We start from the raw sequence: 23,352 nt of genomic DNA, 5'->3' as shown, positions 1-23,352 counted from the left end.
ACGTCCTTGTCTTGCTTTGTGGTCATCAATTAATTTAATTTTAAAGAGAGTAAAAGCAGCTGCATTAAGAAGCCTGTGGCTGCTGATTGATGGGGCAAAAAAATAATATACAACCCCTAATAAAAACAATGATTTACAAAACTATTAAGCTAATATTTAAGTTGCAATGGAACATTTTGAATCTAAACATTTTGATCTTTAACATTTAATATGTTTTATGTTTTAGTGTGAATAAAATATCTGTTTGAGTTTTGAGTTTTGAGTTGTGAAATGCAACAATTACAGTTGAAATACTTAAGACAGAATGAGAATAATAAATGACAGAGAGATAAAATATAATTCTGCTCCATAGAAAACATCACACCCACACTTCCACACAACCTTGTGGAAATAAAGTCTCATGGGTTTTTACTGGAAAAGACCAGCATTGCTGCCAAAACACTGGCATTGGCTTGCCTCCATAAAATGAGCTGCTCTGAAAGTTGGACCTGCTGTTGTGAAAAGTACTTTATGCATGAGCTGTTTCTGCCACATTACATTTTGAAATCTGTTCAAACAATGGCAAAAAGGCATCCCTTAAATTTCTAATCAGACCTACAGCCAAAATATTTCCCCTCTGCACATTTATTTTTTATGTTTTATTCTAAAATTATACGATATTCATAGCGGCAAAAATGATACACTCACTTAACTTGAAATGTTAAGAATATATCATCTTTATTTTTATGCTTTTTGAAGATCAGTTCATTTTCTGTTCACTTAAAATATTTTCTGTGGCCAGAATTCTTTAAGCTGTAGGATGAACAGTATGTCTTTGGGTTTGCTGAATATACAGTTCTGTACAAAAGTCTTAAATCACCCTTCATTTCTTTATATTTTACTTCAAGTCAGACTTTCATTTCATCTTTTTAAGTGATCTTAAACATTTTTCCTCAAAGTGTTTTTCCAGTGTTCATTTTTTATTTTTAAGTTATTTAACACCAACTTATTGATTATTCAAGATAAAAGAAAGGCACCTAATTCAATGGTTGAACCAGTTTTGTGTCTATACATAACAGAAAATTAAAATGTACCTACCTCCCTGCTGCAAAGACACACAATTTGCCCACATTTCTTTAGTTTTATGTCAGAAAATGCCAAGCACAGGTTCACATAAATAGGTTTTTTTGGTCCAACAAGGTGAGTCTTTTACCAAAACATGGTACACATTGTGTCTTTAAAAAACAAACAAAAGAAACATGAGAAAACTGCAAGTGGAAGTTGAAGACAAAAGAAGTGACAGACCGAAATAATTTCAACAAACACTGCGTTTCAGTGTAGCGGTTGCCTGGAGAACCCTACCTGAGGATGGCTTAAAGAAGTTACAACTAAGAAGGTTTAGCCTGTATTCAAGAAAAAATGCCACATACCAAATATTGACTTTCAAATTTATTAGAATTATAAAAGTCAAATTTTGCCTTATTTATGGTATTTCATTTATGTCCACACTTCTAAACCAAAGTGCTGCAACTATTTATAATTTTCCTATGAAAATATAGAAAAATTAGGGCTGATTCATGACTTTTGTGTAGTACTCTTAAGTGTACATTATGCATTTGGATGCATTTCATATGGGGAGTGAATTTAACAAAAGGTTCCAAAGAATGATAAAGGATCAAGTCATATTTGAATATATCATATCAAGTAATCCTGAAATCAAAATTTCACAGTACAGACTTGATGCAACAGCCAATACTAGAAACCAACATTTCACAACTATACATTTTCCAGCTTTTGTGTAATACTTGCAGTCCATTCTCTCCAGCAAAGTGATGTCTATCCAGACAAAGAAACGAGCTTGACTTTTCCCAGTGTTTGTTTAAGCTAAACAATGTTGCTCTATTTCCCTGTTGCTTTTTAATGAGACATATTTATCAAGCCAAAGACCGTGACTGGACGACAGAAATCCATTTGATTTATTGCCATCGAGGTGCTATGAATTAAATGGCTCTCAAAAGGAGAAACACAAACAGTAAGATCAAAAATCCTCCAAATGCTTTTCTTACCTGTAAGAAGTTGCAGGTTGGGTAACGGCTCTGACAAGATGCCTCTACACTGTTCCTCTACTGGTAAAGGGATGACCATGAGACCATCGGCAAGCTGGGGAAAGTCCTTAATGAAGTTGTTGTCACTGGCGTGAAAAGAAAGGAAGAAAAGAAAGAAAATATCACACATCTATTCACTGCATCTAAAGGAATCTGTTTAACAGTCAGGGGAGCAGCTACAAATTTTGAACTCTGCATCATTCAGAGGCTGGGATTTGGAGATTCCACTGTTTTTGTATGATAATGTTTTATGTGGTGATCTTTCCTCTGCCTCGTCTGCTTCACAGAGCTCAGAATAACAGTGCTTGGTTCACTGACTGCGTCAACGTAACCATGGAAATTTTAGTCTTTATACCTAAAAAGGTGTACACTGTGTTTCATATTTAATTTATTTGTTTTCACTTATGAGTCAGAGAAGCATACCATCCATGTGTACATATGCATACCTGAATGTTTAGGTGGGACGCTTGCTGTCCCAGTAAATGACACAGTTATGCCCCTCAAATAAATTATTAAATATCTCTCTGAAAAGAAAGAAAAGATGATAAAACACAACAACCCTTTGCAAACGAAACAGTAAAAGCCCTACAAATAGAGAAACCCTCAGCATATGCTAAGCTCCATTGTTGTTCAGCAGACAGACCATTCTGGTTAAAGGAAGTAGCTCCAGTTCATTTCCTGCTTTCTGAGAACATGGCAAGCTGCAGCAACCCATTTCCCATAATCTCATTAATTGGGAACAAGTCTCACAGCTCAGTCCCTGTGCCATGGAAACGCAGGGGGTGGGGTACTTTCACTATTCGTCATATCAAATTTTCCTCCCATTTCTTCCTGTCTCTCTCTTTGCTTTCTCTAACCACAAAGCCTGCTAGAAGCAATCACAGCCTTTTGGCTAGAAAGGAAAGGTGAAAGGATCGACTCAAGGGCAGAAGATGAGAGGAAAGTGGGAGAGGAGAGGTGCTGTAAAAAGATTACCGTGGCTTATGCTCACAGAAAACATATTGATTGCCAAACTAAATCAGCCGGCTTCACGCTGTGGCTCAGAGAACCTTTAGAGGCACGTGGACCAAAGTGATGTGTAGCTTTATGGATTTTCAAGCCTAGATGTGGACTGTCCTTGACACTCTGAAAGGAGTTCTTTTCCTTTAACCACCTTTCAACACCTTTTCACATTAGAGGGTTGAAAGTTAGTCCAAAAGTGTAATGTTTCTCTACAGTCGCTTAAAACTAAAAAGTGACTTGATTTAGAGGATAAATCATGTATAAAGACTATATCTGATGGAATGAATTTTTGTTCATTACCTTCCTCTCGGTCTATGCTTGAGGGGAAAGACATTCTGCATGTGCAAAGTCTGCCATTTGCAGAGTGAAAGTGGGTTTTAATGCAGCAGATTGGTGTCTGTGTGCAGGGCAGAGGGAACTAGTATTCATTCTGCTGACAGCTCATTACAAGGAGAGACATTTATCTGTACGGCTCTGACCCAAACAAACCAATGTGCTTAACAAAACAAGTCAGTTGCTTGTCTTTCAAGAAAGATTATCTCCATCTTACACAAATGGTTGTTTAAAATATCACGTCAAACGGGAAGTTACCTGATGGCATTTCATTAGGTGACACGATTTATTTGGCTGACTTGTAATAGGTGGGGAAAAATAGAAAACCAAACCATCCCATAGAAATGATGCTGATTGGCACAACTTTTGTGGCTTTTTATAAGGTAGAAACCCAAGTTGTGTCAGACAAATGATTTTTTGTCAAGTGGCATCAATTGAAAAAGTAAGATTTTAACTTTGAACATAGAAATTTTAGTCCAATTCCAGATTGAAACAACCATTTTGCTGTTTAATTCTTCCGTGTTTTGAAGGCTGTTGTTGTATTTAGTCAATAAAATAAAGAATCAGCCAGACTTCTCACCCTGCAGCCAAGTGACTGAAGAAGAGTTTTGTTTCTTGCTGTGTTGTACAATCACTCCAACATGTAATGCAGCGTTACAAATTCCTACTTTTTTCAGGTATTTCTGTGAGTCTAGGTTGTTTTCACCAAAGTACAATATTAAAGTGATGAACTACTTCAGTAAAAAAATAACATTTGCTATAAACCTCAACATAATAACTCAGATAACAGGACTGTTTTCACAGCTGTACAAAGGAAAGCACAGATGTAATAAATTATATTGATAATATCTCAGTTTCATTTAGTTTTGCAGGGAGCAGTGAGAGTAAATCAACATGCACATGCTCCTGCAAATGGTCCTGACAGTACAGGAACAGTTAAAATAATTCATTATACCTGGGTATTACCTGGAAAGACTTGACAAAACAAAAACAAGGGGAGAGCATACACTGATTTATTTAGTTTCATTTGTTCAAGTTGGCCCACACATCAGATAATGTTTTTTTTTATTTATTTAATTTAATCTGTAATTTGTCTAATTTGACGCTTCCGTTACCCTATAACCTTTTCTTGCTGTTTTTCTATTCCTGTATTACTTTTGTGTACCATACAGAGCAGTTTTTCATAAGTGTAAAAGGTCTGCAAAGCTACAAAACCCAAAATCCACACCTAAAAGAGCAATTTCCCTCACGACGGAAACTAGTGTGCCACTAGTTTGGCACACTTTAAAGAAATGGAAAAAAGAAAAAAGAGACTTGTATTCTGCTTTGGACCAATCAGAGCAGACCAGGCATCTACGAAGTATTTTAGACATCAAGGGACAACAGGTACTGCAACAAAGTAGAGCATCTATAACTTTGTTTTTCAAGTAAATCCTAAAGCAAATAAAACTATGAAATCCTGAACCTAACAGTGGCAAGATATAATATCTTTAAACCATGTCTGTTTGCTCATGAATAAAATATTCTGGCTCAATCTGGTCAATTCTTTTTTAGCCATCTAGCTTACTTTACTCCCAACTTAGTACTTCATATGAATTTTCATACATTGCTCCATGTTGATGGGTTAATTTGCTGGGGTGAGAATATTTCTATTTGTGTGTATTTACTCATGTTTAATTCAGAACCCATGTGTGTTCATTAAGGACAGTGGACACCAGGCTCCCTCCTGGTCACAACAATCTCACTTCCAGTTTGAAGTTATAAGTGGAAAAAAAATTACATTTGAATGAGAATCTCTGAAATAAAAAGAAGAAAAACACTTCACAACACAGTGTTGGAATAATTTATTTGTTGTGGAATGAATACGAATATAAATTCTCAACCTTATATCTCTTTTTTCCTAATGTTGCTTCCTGCAATATGTGTGTTCTATTTTAATGCAGACTTTGAAGATACATCTGCTTTTAAATGCAATTCAGTCCATATTTCCAAATAGTTTATTTTTTGTATTTCACAGTCAGGTGTCAATTTCAGGGTTTCTCCCTGCAGACAGACTGTGACAACTGTTTGCTGTGTGCTCAGTCGAACACCCAGTGGTAAACCTTTGTGGTTTGCTCTCTGCAGCCCACGGTCCTTCCACCTTTCCAACTACCCTGCTCCCTTTTCGTTGATAGGTAACAGTAAGATTTATCTACAACTCAATTTAGAAAAATGTTTTTGCGAGTCCCTGCAACCTTTTCAGAGCAAGTGGCTATAGCCAACAGACAGACTCTCTTTGTGTGATTGTGAATTTGGCTGAATTTGTAACATGAACGAGAACCATGACAGGATTCACTGCTAAAGTTATAAAGCAAGACACAACAAAACACACTCACAAGTCCTGTGTCTCTTCAATTTCAGGTCAGAGCTGCTGTGGTGGTATGATGGAGACCTGATGAGTGTTTGAGTTTATGCATCTGTATGAGTGTGTAATATTGAGAAGTACTTATCTAAACATTGTTCTAGGTAATTAGCTCTTCAGACTAAACAGCCACGTTGAAATCTTATTCCCACATCACAACACTCATCAAACATTAAAGCACACTCACTACATCTGAACTCCACTAACATACTGCAACAATATATTAACTTATTTTGAAAGCTGTGGAAAACTGAATCCATTACTTGGCCCCTTTTTGCTGCCATCGTGATTTCTTTATACTGTTTAACAATTATCTACAAGTACAAAATAGGAGGTCAATGCACCTGTCAGGCACAGAAATCCCAATAACAAAGATGCTGTCTTTTGGCTAAATACATGCACACATTTGCATTCAAAAATAGTCTTATGGACAATGACAAAGCAGCCAACCCACTGGTTCAAAGCATAAATAATGAGAACTTCCATATAGTGACTGAACCTGGCATCAAACAGCTCCCTTAATGATAAAAAAAATCTGTTTTACCGAAGTGTAAGTCATGCAGGATGCTCTTTCCACTCGCTAAGAAGCTGCCTTTGTGGGCTGAAGCCGACACTAACAAATACTTCCTAATTTCCAGAGGAAAACAGAACTGAATATACATACAAGTCCTGGGTGCCAAGCTTAGAAAGGGTACAGAAGTCTCTGTTGTGGTTCAGCTGCTAAGTGAGCATGTGTAACCTTTTTAGGTCAAAGCTGAATCCATTCAGCGCTTTTAAACCACATTTTCTCTGTTTCTCTTCAAAACAAACCACAGTCAAATACAGTCAATTAAATGTGTTCATAACATGGTTGGTAAGCTGCGTTGAGAAGAGTCTCTGTGAAGGAAAATTACAAATAAATGAATGAATTAGCCCAAAAAATGTCATTATGTCAATACCATCAATTAAATTTGTGTTGTCAAAGTAAATTTTAGCTTAAATAAGACTTACAGGTAGGAAATAAGGATTATAGTTTAAATTATTAACATTTACTCACTAAACCTTATTTACAGTGGATAAGGGTAATCGATTATAAACCAATGTAAATAATCAGTTACTCTGAACTCTGTGGTCTAATAATCAATAAATACCTATGGTGGAAAAAAGGATCAAGAGCACAACCATGAAGTTAACCACTAGAGGCTGCTCTGTCTCTGTGTCAAATAAAGGGCTGTGGGTCTACAATAAGTATTTATGTTGCTGCACTTAATGTGTGGACACCAGGAGACTTTACTTTAAGATGTAGGAGCTAAACAAAGAAGAAAAATAAAAGTGGGATGCAACCTCCCTCAGCAATTATGTGCAAGTCAATAAACAGCTGCACACATTATTATTAAATTATACAAAAACAACACCAACAAACTGGTGTTTTGTGTGTATGTATGGTTTTCCTGGACAAAAATGCAGGATCTAAGAAGTCAGTCAGGTGCAGAGCTGAAGTGTACGGGAGACAGTTTTCAGAAATTCTTAACTGGAAGTGATTCCAGCTCTGACGGAAAAGGAAAGATTACTTTTCTACTGGGGATACAAGACAGAGGAGTCCAACCTGTGAAGGGGTTGAAGAGTAAAGACAGTGAGGAGAGACGGTCAGTTTACCACAGAGAAGGGAGGGGCAGTCAAGCAGAAGCTGATCGTGAGACTGTCAACGGTCTCCCACTGAGCAATTACAGGGTAACATACCCTTGAAAGCATTTAAGGCTACCAACTAACAATGGTGCTTTGAACTGTGTGGTAGCAGCCACTGGGTGCCAGTGCAGTGCACAAAGGAGGAAGGTTTGTAGATGCTGAAGACAAAAATTGCTGCAGCAAAGTGGCTAAGCTGAAAGGGTGTCAGAGTAGTTGAAAGAAGACCAGGAAGGAGGAAGGAAATACCTTTTCCTGATGCATAAGGGGGGTAAAATGTCTTTCTTGCCTGACATAGGAAACACAAGCTATATGGGCAGTTGGTCAAATCTTTGTTGTGCTCTGACAAGAAAGAAAGTAAATCAAAGAAAAGACCCTGCAGCAACAAATATTTGTTGTGTTGGCCAGGATCAATACATGTTGGCAAACACTAATTACTAATATGTAGGCACAAATCCTCCATCTGTGAGTTGTTCATATAAATAAATATGGAGAATTATGAGTAATGTAAGATACATATTCAGATAATTATGCAGCAGCAATATCAGTCATGCTCATATGGTGCTGATTCATCAGCAGTCTCATCCTAACATTTTCCCTCCTCATTCTGTACATATACGAGTCTGAAAACCTGCAGGAAAGGAAGGTCTCATTTCCAACATGACACAGCTTGTTCATAATTTCCACTGGCTGCCATGCTGTTTAGATACATCCCTGAATAGGATAATTACCGACTGTCTAAAAGAGAAGAGGGCAACAAAAGGCTGTTCAGACAAAAAAAAACAAAAAAAAAAACTCTGAAATATAAACAAAATGCAAAAAAGGCCACAGTAGGGAAATTAAAAGCAGAAGCTACGCTGTTCAGTTTTTGTAAAGTTTTTGTTTTCCAGCACCGTTTGAAGTACAACTTATGGTGTAAAATACAGGCAACAATGTCAACACCTCAAAATTAACTATATACAGTTTATGAACTATATACAGTAATGGGTCAAGTCACTGACATTTACATGTCTTTCCAAATACAATACTTTGATACCTTTGTATTGCGTTCAGTTCTAATGCAAGTATTTCACGCTATTTTCAAACTGCAAATCTTATTAACATATATGTTGATAGGATTTAATCATTTTCAAGTGTTATGTATTTGTGTAATGAGTAAGGTATGTGCAGCCCTTGGCTGATTCACTGAGTCCTCACTCTGCTTTACAAAGCCATCTTGGGTAAAATTGACCAAAAAGACATTTTACTTAGATTAAAAAATAAATAAATAAATCAACCCCTCATCTTTTGAGATGCAACCGAATGAAAAATGGAGTCTTGCCATGCATGGAAAAGCTTAACTATAAAAGTCTTTTGAAAATAATTATTCAGTTAACAGAACAGAACTGCAACCTGATGGCAAAGGCTAAGAGACCTGACCAAAGTAATGACTGATGGAATCAGACACCACGGAATAGATTCAAAAGTTGAAGCACCATGACTGAACTTATACATATCCGGAGATGGATTTGAAAGGTTTTATGGACAGAGGAAAATAAAGGGACTCCTAATGGATAAGCTTGTGCCGCATCAAATGCGGAAGAAAGGTGCTGGTAAATGTTGCTATTATTACTCAAGGTTCCTTATGGATGGATGGATGGATGGATGGATGGATGGATGGATGCCATGTTAAATAATGTCAGAGGAGACTACAAGTAACCAGCTGCAGGGAAATTTATTTGGTGAATGTGTAAAAAAAAAAAAGTGTGTTTCTATTATGTAGTATTCATCAACTGTTACCTCCAGAAATGGGGGAGTACAATTAACCTGGTCAGTCACCTTTGCAACTCATAATCCTGAAGATATGTTTACATTGAAGATGGTATGCTGCCTTGATAAAAGAAAATGTTTCTGTTGAGCCTTAAGAGGTTCTGTTAAACCTAATTTATCATGAGATTGTATTTGACAGTGTTTATTAGGCAGTGTCAAAGAAGTGAGAGGATACCAGAGATCCAGTCAGTAAACACTGTTTAAAACCAAGCAGCTTATGATGCAGCCCTGATACTTGAGATGGGATTTAAACCTCCCTAACAGAGATGTTAGGGATTTTTCAAACTACAAAACATTTATATTAATTCCTCAATGACTATAGCTCAATTACATACAACTTCTAAATTAAACTTTAGATGTATCATCCTGCACTATCAATCAATCCAATTGACTTTCCTCCTGTCATTTCCTTTGAAATTTCTGCCACACTTACCCTTGAGAGTCATCCACCAATTTGTTGAACTGCACGATCAAAGATTTATGAGAGCTGGGTGTGTAGCCGATCCAATTGCATGTAATATGCTTAACAGCTGTAATATCTCTTATTTTAATAAATGTTTGGTGTGAGTGGGGCCAGTCAGAGCACTCATAACAAAGATAAAGCACCCAGCATCACCCAGGGCACATGCCCGGAGGAGGAATTAAAAACTTATTACAGGGCAGCATCCACCTAAAAGCTAATTCGTAGCGTAATAAAACAATCAGAAATGTTTACCTTGAGAGTTGTGTTAGAATCTCTTATTACAGCTGCAGCCATGGCACAGTTGACAAATGATTCCACTGAGAGGAGCAGATCTGGTGACTTGTCATGGGCAGTATTGATTAGGGCTTGGGAGCTGATGCTGAGAATGAAACAGCCTCTAATGGAGCTGTGGAGTTTTGTTTTGAGTGACTGCGTGCATGTGGAACCACAGTAGGTAATTACACTTATACGGAGACATGTTGAGTAGGATGACAGGGAAAAGTGTTACCAGTGTTTCTTGTTATATCTTATTACATTATTCAGTGTTTTTTGTCAGTCTCTCTCATCTTAACTCTCCCTCTCTCTCACACACACACACATTAGCACTCAACCTCACGTCTGTTCCCCTGAGCCATATATACAATGGAAATACAATGTGAGTGCACTCAGAAATTTAGTTGTGCCTTGATATCTCTGTTAGCCTTAGGAAATTGTGGAAATAAACCCTGGAGGCTAAGGGCATTTACCTTAAAGATGACGACTGGTAATGCAAGGCAAAAGAAAAAGAAGGCCAGCTTGATGTGGAACCAATTAGAGCCGTAACCTTCTTACTTTTTTTTAAGACCCTAGTGTCTCTCCAATTCCCTCCTTCTTTTGTTCTCCTCTTTTTCTCTGTGATACACTCAAACACAGTTCAACAGAAAAGCCTAGCTTCTTAAAGACTCTTGTGTCATCATCCTGAAAGCAGAGCGACACTTTCAAGGATTTGATTAGACGACAACAGAATATGACAGGAGGCTATCTTTGCTTAGCTGGCATAACAATGAAGGAGCAAAATAGCTCGACTGCCCCCCTTACTTTTGTATAAAAAAGGATAAAACAGGCAAAAGAGTCCCTATTTTCTCTTCTTTTTAGTTCTTCAAATTCTATGCAACTAGAATGAATGAGGTCTGAGAAGCTCAAAACAGAAAGTCTTCACTTATTAAAGGAACAGTAGAGATACAAATCTCTGTGGCTCTGATAAAAAGACCTTGCTAGACTTGTATTCATACAAATGAATGCATGCGTACCAAAGTTACTTAAGCAAGTGTGTAGAAGGGCATCTCTACATGCAAGCTGTGTGCAAGCACCCCTTTTTATCAAGGTCTGCTGTTCTTTGTGCTATCCCAGTTCATAAAAAGATACACAATAGGCTTTTTGGAGTCTCATCACACTTTTCCTTGGTACTCTAACTCTGTATTTGATTAGCAGTAATAGGCCAACAGTAAGTGCTCTTTGTATTATTTTATTTCACATTATTATTTCAAGGTAATATGAGTGATATGAGGGCATGATTAAATCATATTATGTTATCTCATATTTTCAATGTGACATGGCTAACTGAAGCAGCTCTGTTTTTATAATATTCATTTCTAAAGGCAGGCTATGGAAATCACATGAAAGGAGGAGTAATTAACCGCCGTATTGTATGGCCTTGTATAAATGAGTGTGGGTGGATACTTAATGTAGCAAGTTTCATATGGTCAGATAAAACTGAGAAATGGCTTGGAACTGGCATCTATTTATGAATTAATACTCATGAATAATTAATGAGTAGTAAATTTACAGCACAAGGTGAAATTGGAAAAGCAGGGCAGAGTGATGGGGACAGCGGGATGGGGAAGGAGAAGAGTGAAGACAGATAGTTGTCCAGAGGGAATACAAAGTTCCAAATGCTGCCATCCTGGCGTTCAATGCTGCCGCAGCTGTTCATTAATCAATACTAAAAATATCTTTCCACTAATTCCAGGTTTAATTTTGCTTTCTACCCATGAAGGTGTTAGACACCCAAAACACTTTAGGAGACTTGAATTGTTGGCTCGTCACTTTAAGGAAAATCCATCAGGTTTTGAAGATTTGATGCTTTACATGAGCATTTTTCTCCAAACAGTAATGCAAGTGATTCTATCAGTCATGCTGCACACCTGCACAACAGCATCACCACCTAAACAAATTAAATAAAAAAGGGTAAAAAGTAAAATTGAAATAAGTTCTCAAGGTCAAAGTTTTAGAGAGGCTTGAGAGTGGTTATAGATAAACTATGCACTGGAGAAAATGCAATGGATTATTCCACATATTTATATCTGCATGTAATGAATTTCTGTTCTTATGTTTTAGTAATTTATTCTTTCTCTAGCTCTTCCACAAGTATGTCACTCCCTCATTTAAAATCTGTGTGAGTTTGAGATAAATCAGTATTTTGTGCTACATATTTATATTAGAGTAATTAACACAAATGCATATAGCAAGTTAAACGATGGCTGCCTTACCTTGTAGGTCAACGACGACAGGTTGAATTTAGCTCACATTGTGCTAGAGGCAGTGCACTCTGGACAAACTACCAGCAACTCAGAGGGCTGAAACTCTTGACACATGCTATAACTTACATGCATTCCCACTGGTGGACAATTTACAGTCTCATAGCCTAATCAGCCTGGTGCATGCTCTGATCTGCGGTAAAAGATGGCCAAATCCTGCTGAAATAAAGACCCAGTCTACCACAAAATCTATATACTAGTTAAGTAAAGGCAGGTCTACATGCTGTACCAGTCAAAGATTAGTCACACCTACTATTTATATTTAATCTTTAACCCAAAATGGTGGCGTATACGGTTTTCGGAATTAATTAAACAAAACATACAAGTAATAACCTCGAAAAACAATAAGCTCTTCCTCGACTCTGCTTGTCTGGTTTATGTTTTTTGAACAGATGAATTACTGTGACTGTCAATGACCGAAAACCAAGTCAACACAGGAATCTTCAATATGTTTAATGCATCCTGGCATAAATCCAATTGCCTCTGCACAGTCAAATACTTGCGCTACAACAGTTCCAGACTCTGAGAGTGGGACTGGGGGACATAATGTTGAAAACACTCTGGAATATGAGACAAACCTGCTGAAAAGGAACAGCAACAGTTCAGAAAATATTTGAGAAAACACATCTGGTTTCCATATCTCTGTAAAGTTTCACTGTTAACAGAATGCATTCCTATATTGGTCTTTCAGGATTATTCCAGCTGCTACCATCTGCACAGAAAGAGATTTTTCATTTTCCTGCTAATTATCTCACAATGAAGGTATCTTGTATGTAAGCGGGAACATCTGTCAGCTTTTCTTAATATGTCAACAGGATCTTTATCATATCATCCACACACAGAGATGCACACACTATAGAACAGATTGTATTTTGGTCATTTTGCTAACAAGGAGTATTGCATCTCCCTCCCTCTAAAATCACCTTGCAGATTTTTTTTTTATTTCCCACAGTCCTGCTTGGTTAACAAACCTCATTTGCTGTACCCCTGCGATCTATTTTAAGCTCTTTGCATTTCTTTCACAAATACACAAATCCTAGCGTTTCGCCCTCTAACTTCTGCTCAGCTTGGCTCTTTTGATTTAACTTTCTCTCTTTTAATTTATTTTCTTATTCATTTTTCTTTTCCAGCCCTTATCACTGCCTCTACCAATCCTCCTCCCTCCCTCTCCCCTGCCTTCTCCAGTCAAACAGCAGGTAGCTGGCTATAAGCCTCTCTGACATTAACTGATATTAGGCCATGGGGTCTATTAGGTCCTGCCTTGACATGTGAGTTACAGAGCAGAGAGCGAGTGCCTCGGGAATGATCACACTCACATATGCCTGTGCACTGACTCACACAAGCAAACAGTCTTTCAAAAAGGTAAACATTAAGCCACAGAAATATCGGAGCATCCTAGTGAAGCCTCTGCAAGCCACAAAACATGCTCACCTTACAGTCAGAAGAAAGACTAGAGAAGGTAAAACCCTTCTACACGTCTTTTTTCCCTGTTTAATGTCACCACACATTTTTGTGATGCTGCATTAAGGTTCAGCTTATTTTACTTTTATAAAGAATGACTTATTTGTAGATTTTATTTTCAGGCTGCAGTGTTAGAGGCTATCTAGAATATGACCTGGAAATACAGACTGCATTAACATCTGGCTGTACTCCAACCACCTCTAGGCATCACACCCTTATGAGTTCCCACTATAACACGTACTGGGTGCTTTCACAGCTGTTTCAACATGTTGTTTTTCCTCTTCCAGTCATACAAAACATATGGGTGTAAAAAGGGTTTTAGCAAATCTAAACATCTAAAAAACATCTAAAATATATTAGTCTTCACCTCTCAAGTCACAGAGGTAATATCTTTCAATACACTGTTCCCACACTGCAGAAACCCACACTTTTTAAATATCGCAGCCCTAGTTTTAAAAACTGATTGAAATGAAAATGAAAAATTGATATATACTAGCTGTTTTAAAGGTTAAGTAATACTATTAAACAAATATTCATGTTTAAAAATAGTTGAAAAATCTCTTTTTTTTTAACCAAATCTACAACAAAGGTTCATCATACTGAAGGAAAGTCTATACTTTTAGGAATTTCTTCTTTTTTCTTACATTTTTTTATTAAATATTCAATATTAAAATAAGTCAGTCTTTCATTGTGATCATAGTAAAAACAAATAAATTTGTTTGGTTTTTTTTAAAGTCTCCATTCTGGTTTGATCTACTCCCCGTCTTCAAGATGCAATACAGAACTTTTGCAGACTTTTTCAGTGAGGCGCCCCCTAACGACGGCTAAGTCAGCATCCATCTTGCATCCTACCTGTACTCTGAGCTCTCTCCACCAAGTAAAAGTCAGTCTTATCTTGACTCCTGTCTTAAGTTTTGCTCTTTCCCTCTCTCTCTTTTTTCCTCTCTTCCTCTGATAATGTCTTTTTACATTTCTTTGACAAATCGGCCACGGCACATGTACAAAACTGCCGATGTGTTTTCATCCTCTTGCTCGCTTCTGACACAGTGTGTAAAGCGAAACTCCACTGCAACGTCACATGGCGTCCCAGGAAGTTAAAGTTGTGTAGTGTGGCTTCTCAGCTTCAGGAAGCTGCAGCAACAGCTCCAGAAATGCACATAACGGATGTCATTGTGCCATCAAATGTGTCCAGAACATGGAGTTTTAAGGTAGGAAATTTACATAGAGAGTCCTTAAAGCCCATTTATACTTCATGCTAAAGACGGTCAAAGAGCATTTCTTCCGTCTTCTGTGTCAGGTGGTACCACTGGAAACCGCAGGGACAATGTAGCGCAGTATAGCTATTGTATGACCAGCAAAAGGAATAAAAAGAAAGAAGCTGCAATGTGTTTAATAGCTGCGCAAACCACCTCCGTCACTGGGCTGCCTGTTTTTACATTTTTTTTCTAAGAATGTACTTTATCTCCTCCACAGTCACCATGCTTACTACTCACTAAAACTTGCATTGAAACTCTGAGGTGAACTCTGAACTCTGCACTGCCCTCTGATGGGTGTATTGCTTAACAACCGTGCCGGCATAAAGGACGCATGGAAGTATGAAGGCAGTGACTTTTGAAATAGACGTACCTATGTGTGCATGTAAAGGGAGAATGAAATGGGTATTTAATAGTCTGCTACACTCTGGGTCAGGAAGGCTTCATTGTCATCAGTCTCATTCTTGATGAAATTCTGGTCTGGACTCTGGCTCACTCTGTGGGACTTTGAACAAGCTTTACATATAATTGCCTAGTTAGGAGGTTGAGTGTTTCTTTTTTCATTTATTTTCCTATGCTGACTGTAATCTAATGTAATCTAAATATTGTCCTTTTTTTCCAAGGATTAACAAAGATTCAATGGCTAAAGACTTCTTGTTGAATCTATGTAATTCTAATACCAATATCTCAAAGCAAAACTGTGCACAAGGTTGTTCTTCATGGATGATGACCTTTTCAAAATAAAAACTTACCTAACCTTTACAAAACATCACCCTGAGAAAGAGGACAGCTTTTGGTCACATATCCTGTGGCTGGATGAGATGAATACAAAGTTGATTTGAGACATGACAAGGCTTTCTTTTGGGGAGCTATGCAACCTTGTCAATACAGACATGCTATTAGATGAAAGAAAGGCTACATTGAAATTCTGGAAAACAATTGGCCTTGGTCAGCATTGGACCTTCCAACAAGACAAAGATGCCAAACACAAAACCAAAGTGGTTAAAAAAAAGCCTTTCAAACAACAGAGTATATTTTGGAGTGGAACAGCCACTGGAGGGAACTAAAGACTAGAATGCTGTCAAGAAAGCCTTCCAAGCACAGAGACAGCTGGGAAACATTTCAGAAGAGGATTGTTCTGAAGTCCCACTGATCCCATAGAGAAGTCTTGTTTGCAAGAACAACTGGCTGGTGCAACAACAATATAATTTAGATCTTTTATTACTTGCTCATGACATTTTCAGCAACTTGAAACATTTGTCAAACAAACTATAAATCAGCCTTTGGGATGGGTTTGAAGAATTTGTTGCTGTATTGCATTTTATCACATCTATTAGATTTTTGGGCTGTGGTAAGTATACAAATGCCCATAAATACACCCAATCTGCAAAACCAAAAGGGTTAAAGATAGAAAAGCTAATTTTATTATTGTGGACTTAGAAATGAAGCAGATTGCTCACCATTTTTTAAAAAAAGGGGCAACTAGAGGCTTCTCATCAACCCTGAGCAACTTAACCCTTCACCTCAGCAGTCTGCCTTACTGTCTCATGGCTACTCATTATGACAGAAGAAACAACCTTATGATCTTTGTTGTCTCAACTTCCCAGTAGAAGTCACCATGTGTGCACCAATGAGATGATAATTAGTGAAAATTGCAGAGGAAGATGGAAATGTAGCTGTGTTCACTGCATGCCTGTGAGCCTTGTGGGCTGCCAGATTCACAAATTATTCATGTTGTGGTGTCATCTTCATTTGGGAGGTGAGCGGTGAAGAGGAGTTTATACAGAAGGCCTAACAGAGGCGAAGTTTTTTTTTTTCTCTCTCTCTCTCTTATGGTATCTTGTGCTTTCAGTGAAAGGAAAAAGTAGAGGCAGAGTGACAAGGGTGGGAGCTTCCCAGTCATGAAATAGGAGAAACTTCTTTTTTTCTTCTCATTTGATAGCTAGTGTGTCCTTGCTGGGCAGCAGTTTTGAAAAAAAGAAGAAAAAAAAGTAACATGTCTGTCAAAAGATGTAAACATAAGCTTGATTTAGAAATGACAAATTTTTGATTGTTGTGTTTTGAAGTTTTAATTATCTTCTCTTATCTATCCTGGCAGCTTTTAACAATACACAACTGGAACAGACATGTATTTAAATAAGGACTGTCCTTGAATTAGTAGCTAATGAACTCATGAAGTTAAGAGCAAAATATGAATTTAAATTTTTAAAGAGCTACTAAACCTCAGCAGAATTTTTCAGTGAGGCGTCCCCTAACTACAGCTAATAAAGCATCCATCTTGCATCCTACCTTTACTCTGAGCTCACTCCAGTCAGTTAAAGTCAGTCTGATGTTGACTCTTATCTCATGCTCTGCCCCTTTCTCTCTTTATTTTCCTCTTTCCATTCAATAATATCTTCTTGCATTTATTTGCTGAATCAGGCACGGAGCGCATTATAAACAGCTTGTGCGGTGATATCAATTTGCTGCCGTTGATGCGGTACGTACAGCAAAACTCAGCTGCAACGTGATGCATTGGCAGCATTGCAGAAGCAAAAGTTGTGAAGTGCAGTTTCTCAACCTCAGAGCGCTGCTGGGCATCTACGTCTCCAGGAAGGTACATAATGAATGTCACTGTGCCATAATAGTGAGTCAGAAATACATATTTTTAAGGTGAGAAAGTTTATGCTATATTAAAGTGAGAATAATGACTTGTATGCTTATATTTAGGATGAAAAAAGAGGGATTGTGCAAAACTTGACACATTCCCAGAGGATTTAGATACCTTTCATCAGTGCAACAGACATTAAGTAACTAAAAAGTGATAAACAATTCAAGCAGTTTTGTGCAATCTCTCACCTCTAACAGCAGTCATGAACTTCCCTAAAAAGGGGTCTAGTGAACATAACCAGGATAAAATGGCAAGTCATTCACTTTTAGAGAATGGTGGTATGCATGAAAGATCTGGTGAGATTAAACGAGAAATCTACCCCCCCCCCCCCCCCCTTTTTTTTTTTTACTGCAAGAGGAGGATTAGCAGTGTTTGCAGTTGCTACAGCAATGTTTTCATTCTGCATCAGAGGTTTGCAAATGAATGAACATCTAAAACAGCCTGATGTATTTCAGAAATACATTCTGTGGGCTGATTATGTGAAAATAGAACGTTAAAGTTGCAAAAAGCAAAAGTGTGTTTGGAAGAAAAAAAGAATATACACAGCTGCACAAAAAGAAGACCTTTTAAAATGGCAGGAATGCATCAATCTTGCTTTGGGCTTGTGTTCCAGCCAGTGGAATGAGAAAGAGTTCTCAAAAGCAGCAACCTTTTTAGAGATCATCTTTTACTGATGTAAGCATTCACAGATAATTTGACCAGGGGTACCCAAACCTTTGCCATGTCTAAAAAAGGATTCTGGACTCAGATCACATACTGTATGCTAATATGTTGATTACTCAAGTGTATCCAAAAAAACTCACTGTCAACTGTGATTATGCAATGATTGCAAAATAGAAGTGTTTTGGGGCTGAGACAAGGAGGGTGTGAATTGTGAAATAAAATGAAAAGATGATGAGCAGTGCAGTTGCTCATTAGGTGGTGCGTTTTGCTGTTTTGAGCACACTGGGACATTTTTTGTGATGCTTTTACAGATAATTTGCAAAAAATTTAAAATCGTCATCCAATTTTATTTGCTCCTTCAACGCATGCTTCAAATTGTTGATTGATACTCACTGCTAAAGCACATAAACATATATCTATATACATGTGTAAGGTCAGTTTCTCCAGTGAGTGCCTGTCAGCAAGTTTTGCCGGTACTAAATATAAATTCCCATACAGTGCATGCCATACTAGATATGTGTATACTCAACGCTAGAGAGGTGCAGTGATTCATTTGCCTGCAACTGAAATGTACTCCTAAAGACTGATGGACAACCTGCCACTCTGGCCTAACATCCTCAGCATTCACATACATTGACTTCTCTCCAACTTATTGCTTCTTGTTTCCATGAGTGGCAAGACATTATTACTGCACATAAGGGCACACAGGACTAAACTGAACATACGGTGGGTCTCTACAGAAGAAAGAATGAATATGTAAAACTGATTTCTTCTAATTTGACAGTTGGATGGATAGGCTGGTATGCGTTTAGTATCAGTACGTTGGAAAAGAATTTTTTAAATGACTGATAACTACAAAGAGATTTTTCTACTGGATTGTTTCTGGTGTTTTCATGCCTTTTATGTCTCCAATCACATTGGGATGAGTAGTTTCTGAGTCACATCCACATTAACATATGTAACTTCATCACACAAATGCATGCATGATTGCACAACATTGTATTTCTCTGTAATTTTGTGAAAGCAATATTCAAACTTCCTCTAGCCATTTTAACAGGCAAGACAAAGTAATATCAATTTAAAACTAAATGCATGCAAAACAGTCATAAATCATCAGATTATAACAGCACCTGTAAGGGTTGTGACTCAAATCGCATAATTTATCTCAATCATCTAAAATCTCCCTTTGAGCTGCTGGTGTTGAGTGGAAAGAGGGAAGCTTTAGAGCGTGGAGGTGAGAGGGGAAAAAGAGGGGGTTGTAAAAGAAGACTTGCATCTGCATATCAAAGAGGGTGAGGAAGAAAGTGTAGAAAATGAGGAGGATGAAAACTTTAAAAATCTGCTCTAAATATACAGACTGTGAATCTTATGGGAGTAAGTATTTCAGAAGGAGAAGCTTTTGTTCTTCTGACAAATGACACAGTGGATTTGATAAGCTGAATAAGTACTTAAGTGAGATGACATGCCGTAATACACATGTTTAATTAGCAGCGCTGGGAGTCAAGTATTATACTCCTGTGTGCATAGCCTGTTTGGTTAGACTAAGAATGATGAATGGAAAAAAAATGTGAATCTGATAAAGCCTATTAAATGACAAAAAAAAAAGTATTTCATATAAATAGCTCCTGGTTAAGACAAAACTATTCTTTTCCCTTGGGTTTGACGTCAAATTAAATCATGTGTTCAAAGAAAAGTCTTTTCTTTCTTCTTCTCCTTCTTTTTTATGTTCTCTTAACAAACGACCAAACTGTGCAGTAGATTAGCCTGTTTTGCAAATGTTTTTTTTGCACCGAGAGACATGTGCGTTATTTATCTAAACATACGCATCAGCTTGGAAGTGCGCTTTGCCTGTCAGCTGCATGTAATCAGCCATGTGCGTCTTTAACTGCAGGGAATAAGTAAGTGCGGCTGAAGATGCGTCTTACAATTAGCATGGAAATTTTCCTAGCTTCAAGGAGCAGGTGTGAACTGCAAAGGTGTAATAGATGGAAGGTAGAGATGAGAAGGAGAACATGTGGTTTTCTGTAATTTGCAGTCTCTTGGCAGACAAATCTGCCTTCTGGAAAAAGAAGTAACCGCATCACATGACCAATTCATAAAGCCAAGGAAAGGGAGGATCAAGAGCCATTGGGTGGTCATTTCATTTGATGTTCAGTAAGAGGAAATAATGTCCTTTGATAAGATATTCATAGAATATATTTAACTGCAGTTACCTTGAGATTGTAAAGGGACTCATCTTTCCATGAATATTATTAGATCTATTAAAGAGTTATGAGAGGTGAATAAACACATTTTCTCAGCTTCTGGTAAATATTTAGCAAAATTGCTCTACTGTGAGTATTCTGTTTGCAGTATTACAGCCTTTTTATGTCCTTTCAGTTATAAAGCACAAGTAATGAGCAGCCTGTAGCATGCAGGCAACACTGTTTGTAATTGTGTGTGCATCCTGAGCTGAGGTGGGGAAATAAGTAAACATCTGGAAATAGAGCTGTCAATGAACAAACTTGTTATTTTTACCCTGTAATTTACAGTGCGAGTGTTTGATTGTTTTAAGGCTTTGGCTTCAGTATTACAGGAGATGCTGGACTTGTCAGGTGGATTTGTTTAATGTTTGGTGAAAACAGCAGGGGATACAAACATTAAAATGAACCCTTTAAGTGAATCATTGAGTGCCTCCTCAATATTTTACCTAATAAATAAAAGTAAAACTCTGTCAACTATCTTACATTGCTTCTCCAGAGTGTTTCAGGGTTGCCAGAGTGTTTGGCCAGTTCAAACCTGGCATTTGTATAACCCCACTAGAGTCCTGGCTTGAGTGCAAATCTCTTTGCTTCCCATCGTTTGATTTAAGCCAGTGTACAAAGCTGGAGTCTGGAAGCAGAGGACCCACTGTGCTCCCTACTGCTTGAGGGCAAATGAATCAAGACGGTGTCTCTCCCTGGTTTAAAATCCCTAAACTGTGCCTTTGTTTTATCTGTCAAACTGTGCCCTGTCAATGTATCAGAGACAGTTTCCAACTGGTTGAGCTTTGTGAACCACTGGGAAACATCAGGCCTCTAGTTCTTTTTCCCCATACAAGGCTTTACACGTGCCAATCATGTTAGAAAGTCTCTAAAGATGGAGATTGAACCCTGTTTAGATTACAGCTGTTGAGGTGATCAAAGATAATTCCCACTGCAGATCCTTATTCTTAACAATTCTTCTAAGTGTCACAATTCTTCAGTGGCAGATGTAGAAAGTTTTACATGGGGTGGCAAAGAAAGGGTAAGATGTCAAGGCTGGATGGCATTATTGCATTTACATTGAGCATTTCTGATCCAACTGAACTTTCCGTCAACTTCAATTGCGTCATGTAAACACCTCAGTTTGTCCGATTGATCTTGATTGGAATGAATTTTCAATGGGTTTAAACCCTCCCACTATCTAACCCACAGGAGAAAATAAGCATGTCTACACTCATTCTTATGGTTCCTGTGATGTATGTTGCTTCTACTCATGCTTGAACCACGTGCAGATTAGCAGAACTGAACTGTGGAGGATAAGTTTTAGTTGGAAACTCTAAAAGAGTTACAGATTATTGAGTATCTGAACAGTTGAAAGACTCAAAACAAGTTGTTTAAGCTGATACTTGATTAGACCTTTATGTTGTCTTTTTCTTCTTCTATATCAGTCCACAGTGCGAGTGCACTTCTTAACTAATTTTTGGAAAGACAACTGAGATAACTAAAACGCCAGCTCTGTTAGTCTCTTTTATGTGCTCTGCTAAATGCTTGAAATATTCTTCCAATGCATGAAGAAGTTCATTGGTGCCACTGTTGTATTCTTATTAGCAGCATTTTACTTTATGACCAAGTCCTTCAGTTGTGGTTAGATTTATTGGCACTCATGAATTTTAATTAGACAAAATAGAATATCTTTGGAAGTAAATGCAAGTGAACAATATACTGCATAATTAGAATATTTTAATAGAGTTCAAGGTTACTGAAAAAAAAAAAAAAATAAATAAAAAGGAAGAGAAACTCAAATTGGCCACACAATTATTGACAGCTTCAACTAATATTTCACTGCTGTCTCATTAGAAAAAAAAAAAAAACTAATCATATTCTTTTGTGCAACTAGACATGAAAATAATTGCACAGGATTACGGTTTGAAGGCATTTTGTAAAATTAATGGGACATTTTGCCAAGATTTAAATTTAAAGTTCCCACTTTAGAGGTCAGAAGGATTTGGTGGTGCCAGGCTGGTTTAAAGTAACTTTACCTCAAAACCTTACTTTTGGTTCCAGCCTGTTTTGTTTAAGCTTAATGTATGGATTAAATGGATTAAATGCAGTGTTTGAGGTTATAAATGAAAAAAAATAAATGTTTGAAGCACAACGCTGATGTTTCATTGAAATATAAAAAACTGAAAAATATGCTGGGTAGGAAAAAAAACAGAAAACAAAACAAAACAAAAAAACAAAAACGAATGCACACTTATCTGTTTTGGGACTAGGTTAAGCCGCACAAGGACAATAGGTTAAATATTTAGTTGCATGACCTCACACAGCAACAGTTTTCTGCAACTATCTAAAATGTTGCTGCAATCTTGGTGCTGGTAACTTGCTCCACTCTTTCACTGACATTTGTTTGGCTTATTTGCAGGCATCCTTTTTACAATTACACATATGTAGCTCAAATTTAAGATACTCAACAGGATTTAGGTCAGAATAACATTGGTCTGATTAATAAGGTCCCCATTCCCAGCCGATATCTTATGTGGGATTGAATGTGAGCTTCAACTCACTGTTGTGCTTTCTTTTTTCATAATGTTTTTCCCTACATATGCTAATACATTTTTTTTCAATGACACTTTAATAATTCTCACATTATATCATTGCTTCAGAAAGTCTGCATTTCCTGTATCATTCACCATAGTTTTCTCTCCCCTATGGACTTCTTTTTATCACTTATAAGGAAGATGATGTGCTGCATTCCCAAAGACGTCTACATTGC

The 23,352-nt window shown here is 37.4% G+C and overlaps 1 protein-coding gene across 4 annotated transcripts in view; it reads right to left on the bottom strand.

Annotated features, from left to right (window-relative positions):
- LOC121629820 (astrotactin-2-like) overlaps positions 1-23,352 on the bottom strand; it is a 300,171-nt gene that overhangs the window by 72,789 nt on the left and 204,030 nt on the right. For all 4 annotated transcript variants that reach the window (XM_041969617.1, XM_041969618.1, XM_041969619.1 and 1 more), the window contains one exon: positions 2,046-2,170. In XM_041969617.1, the coding sequence (XP_041825551.1) occupies positions 2,046-2,170 (125 nt within the window). The remainder of the gene's footprint in view (positions 1-2,045; positions 2,171-23,352) is intronic.

The sequence above is a fragment of the Melanotaenia boesemani genome, chromosome 19, assembly GCF_017639745.1.
Source record: "Melanotaenia boesemani isolate fMelBoe1 chromosome 19, fMelBoe1.pri, whole genome shotgun sequence".
NCBI classification, from domain to species: Eukaryota; Metazoa; Chordata; class Actinopteri; order Atheriniformes; family Melanotaeniidae; genus Melanotaenia; species Melanotaenia boesemani.
The sequence above is the reverse complement of the archived record's forward strand: the minus strand, read 5'-3'. Positions and strand labels throughout refer to the sequence as shown.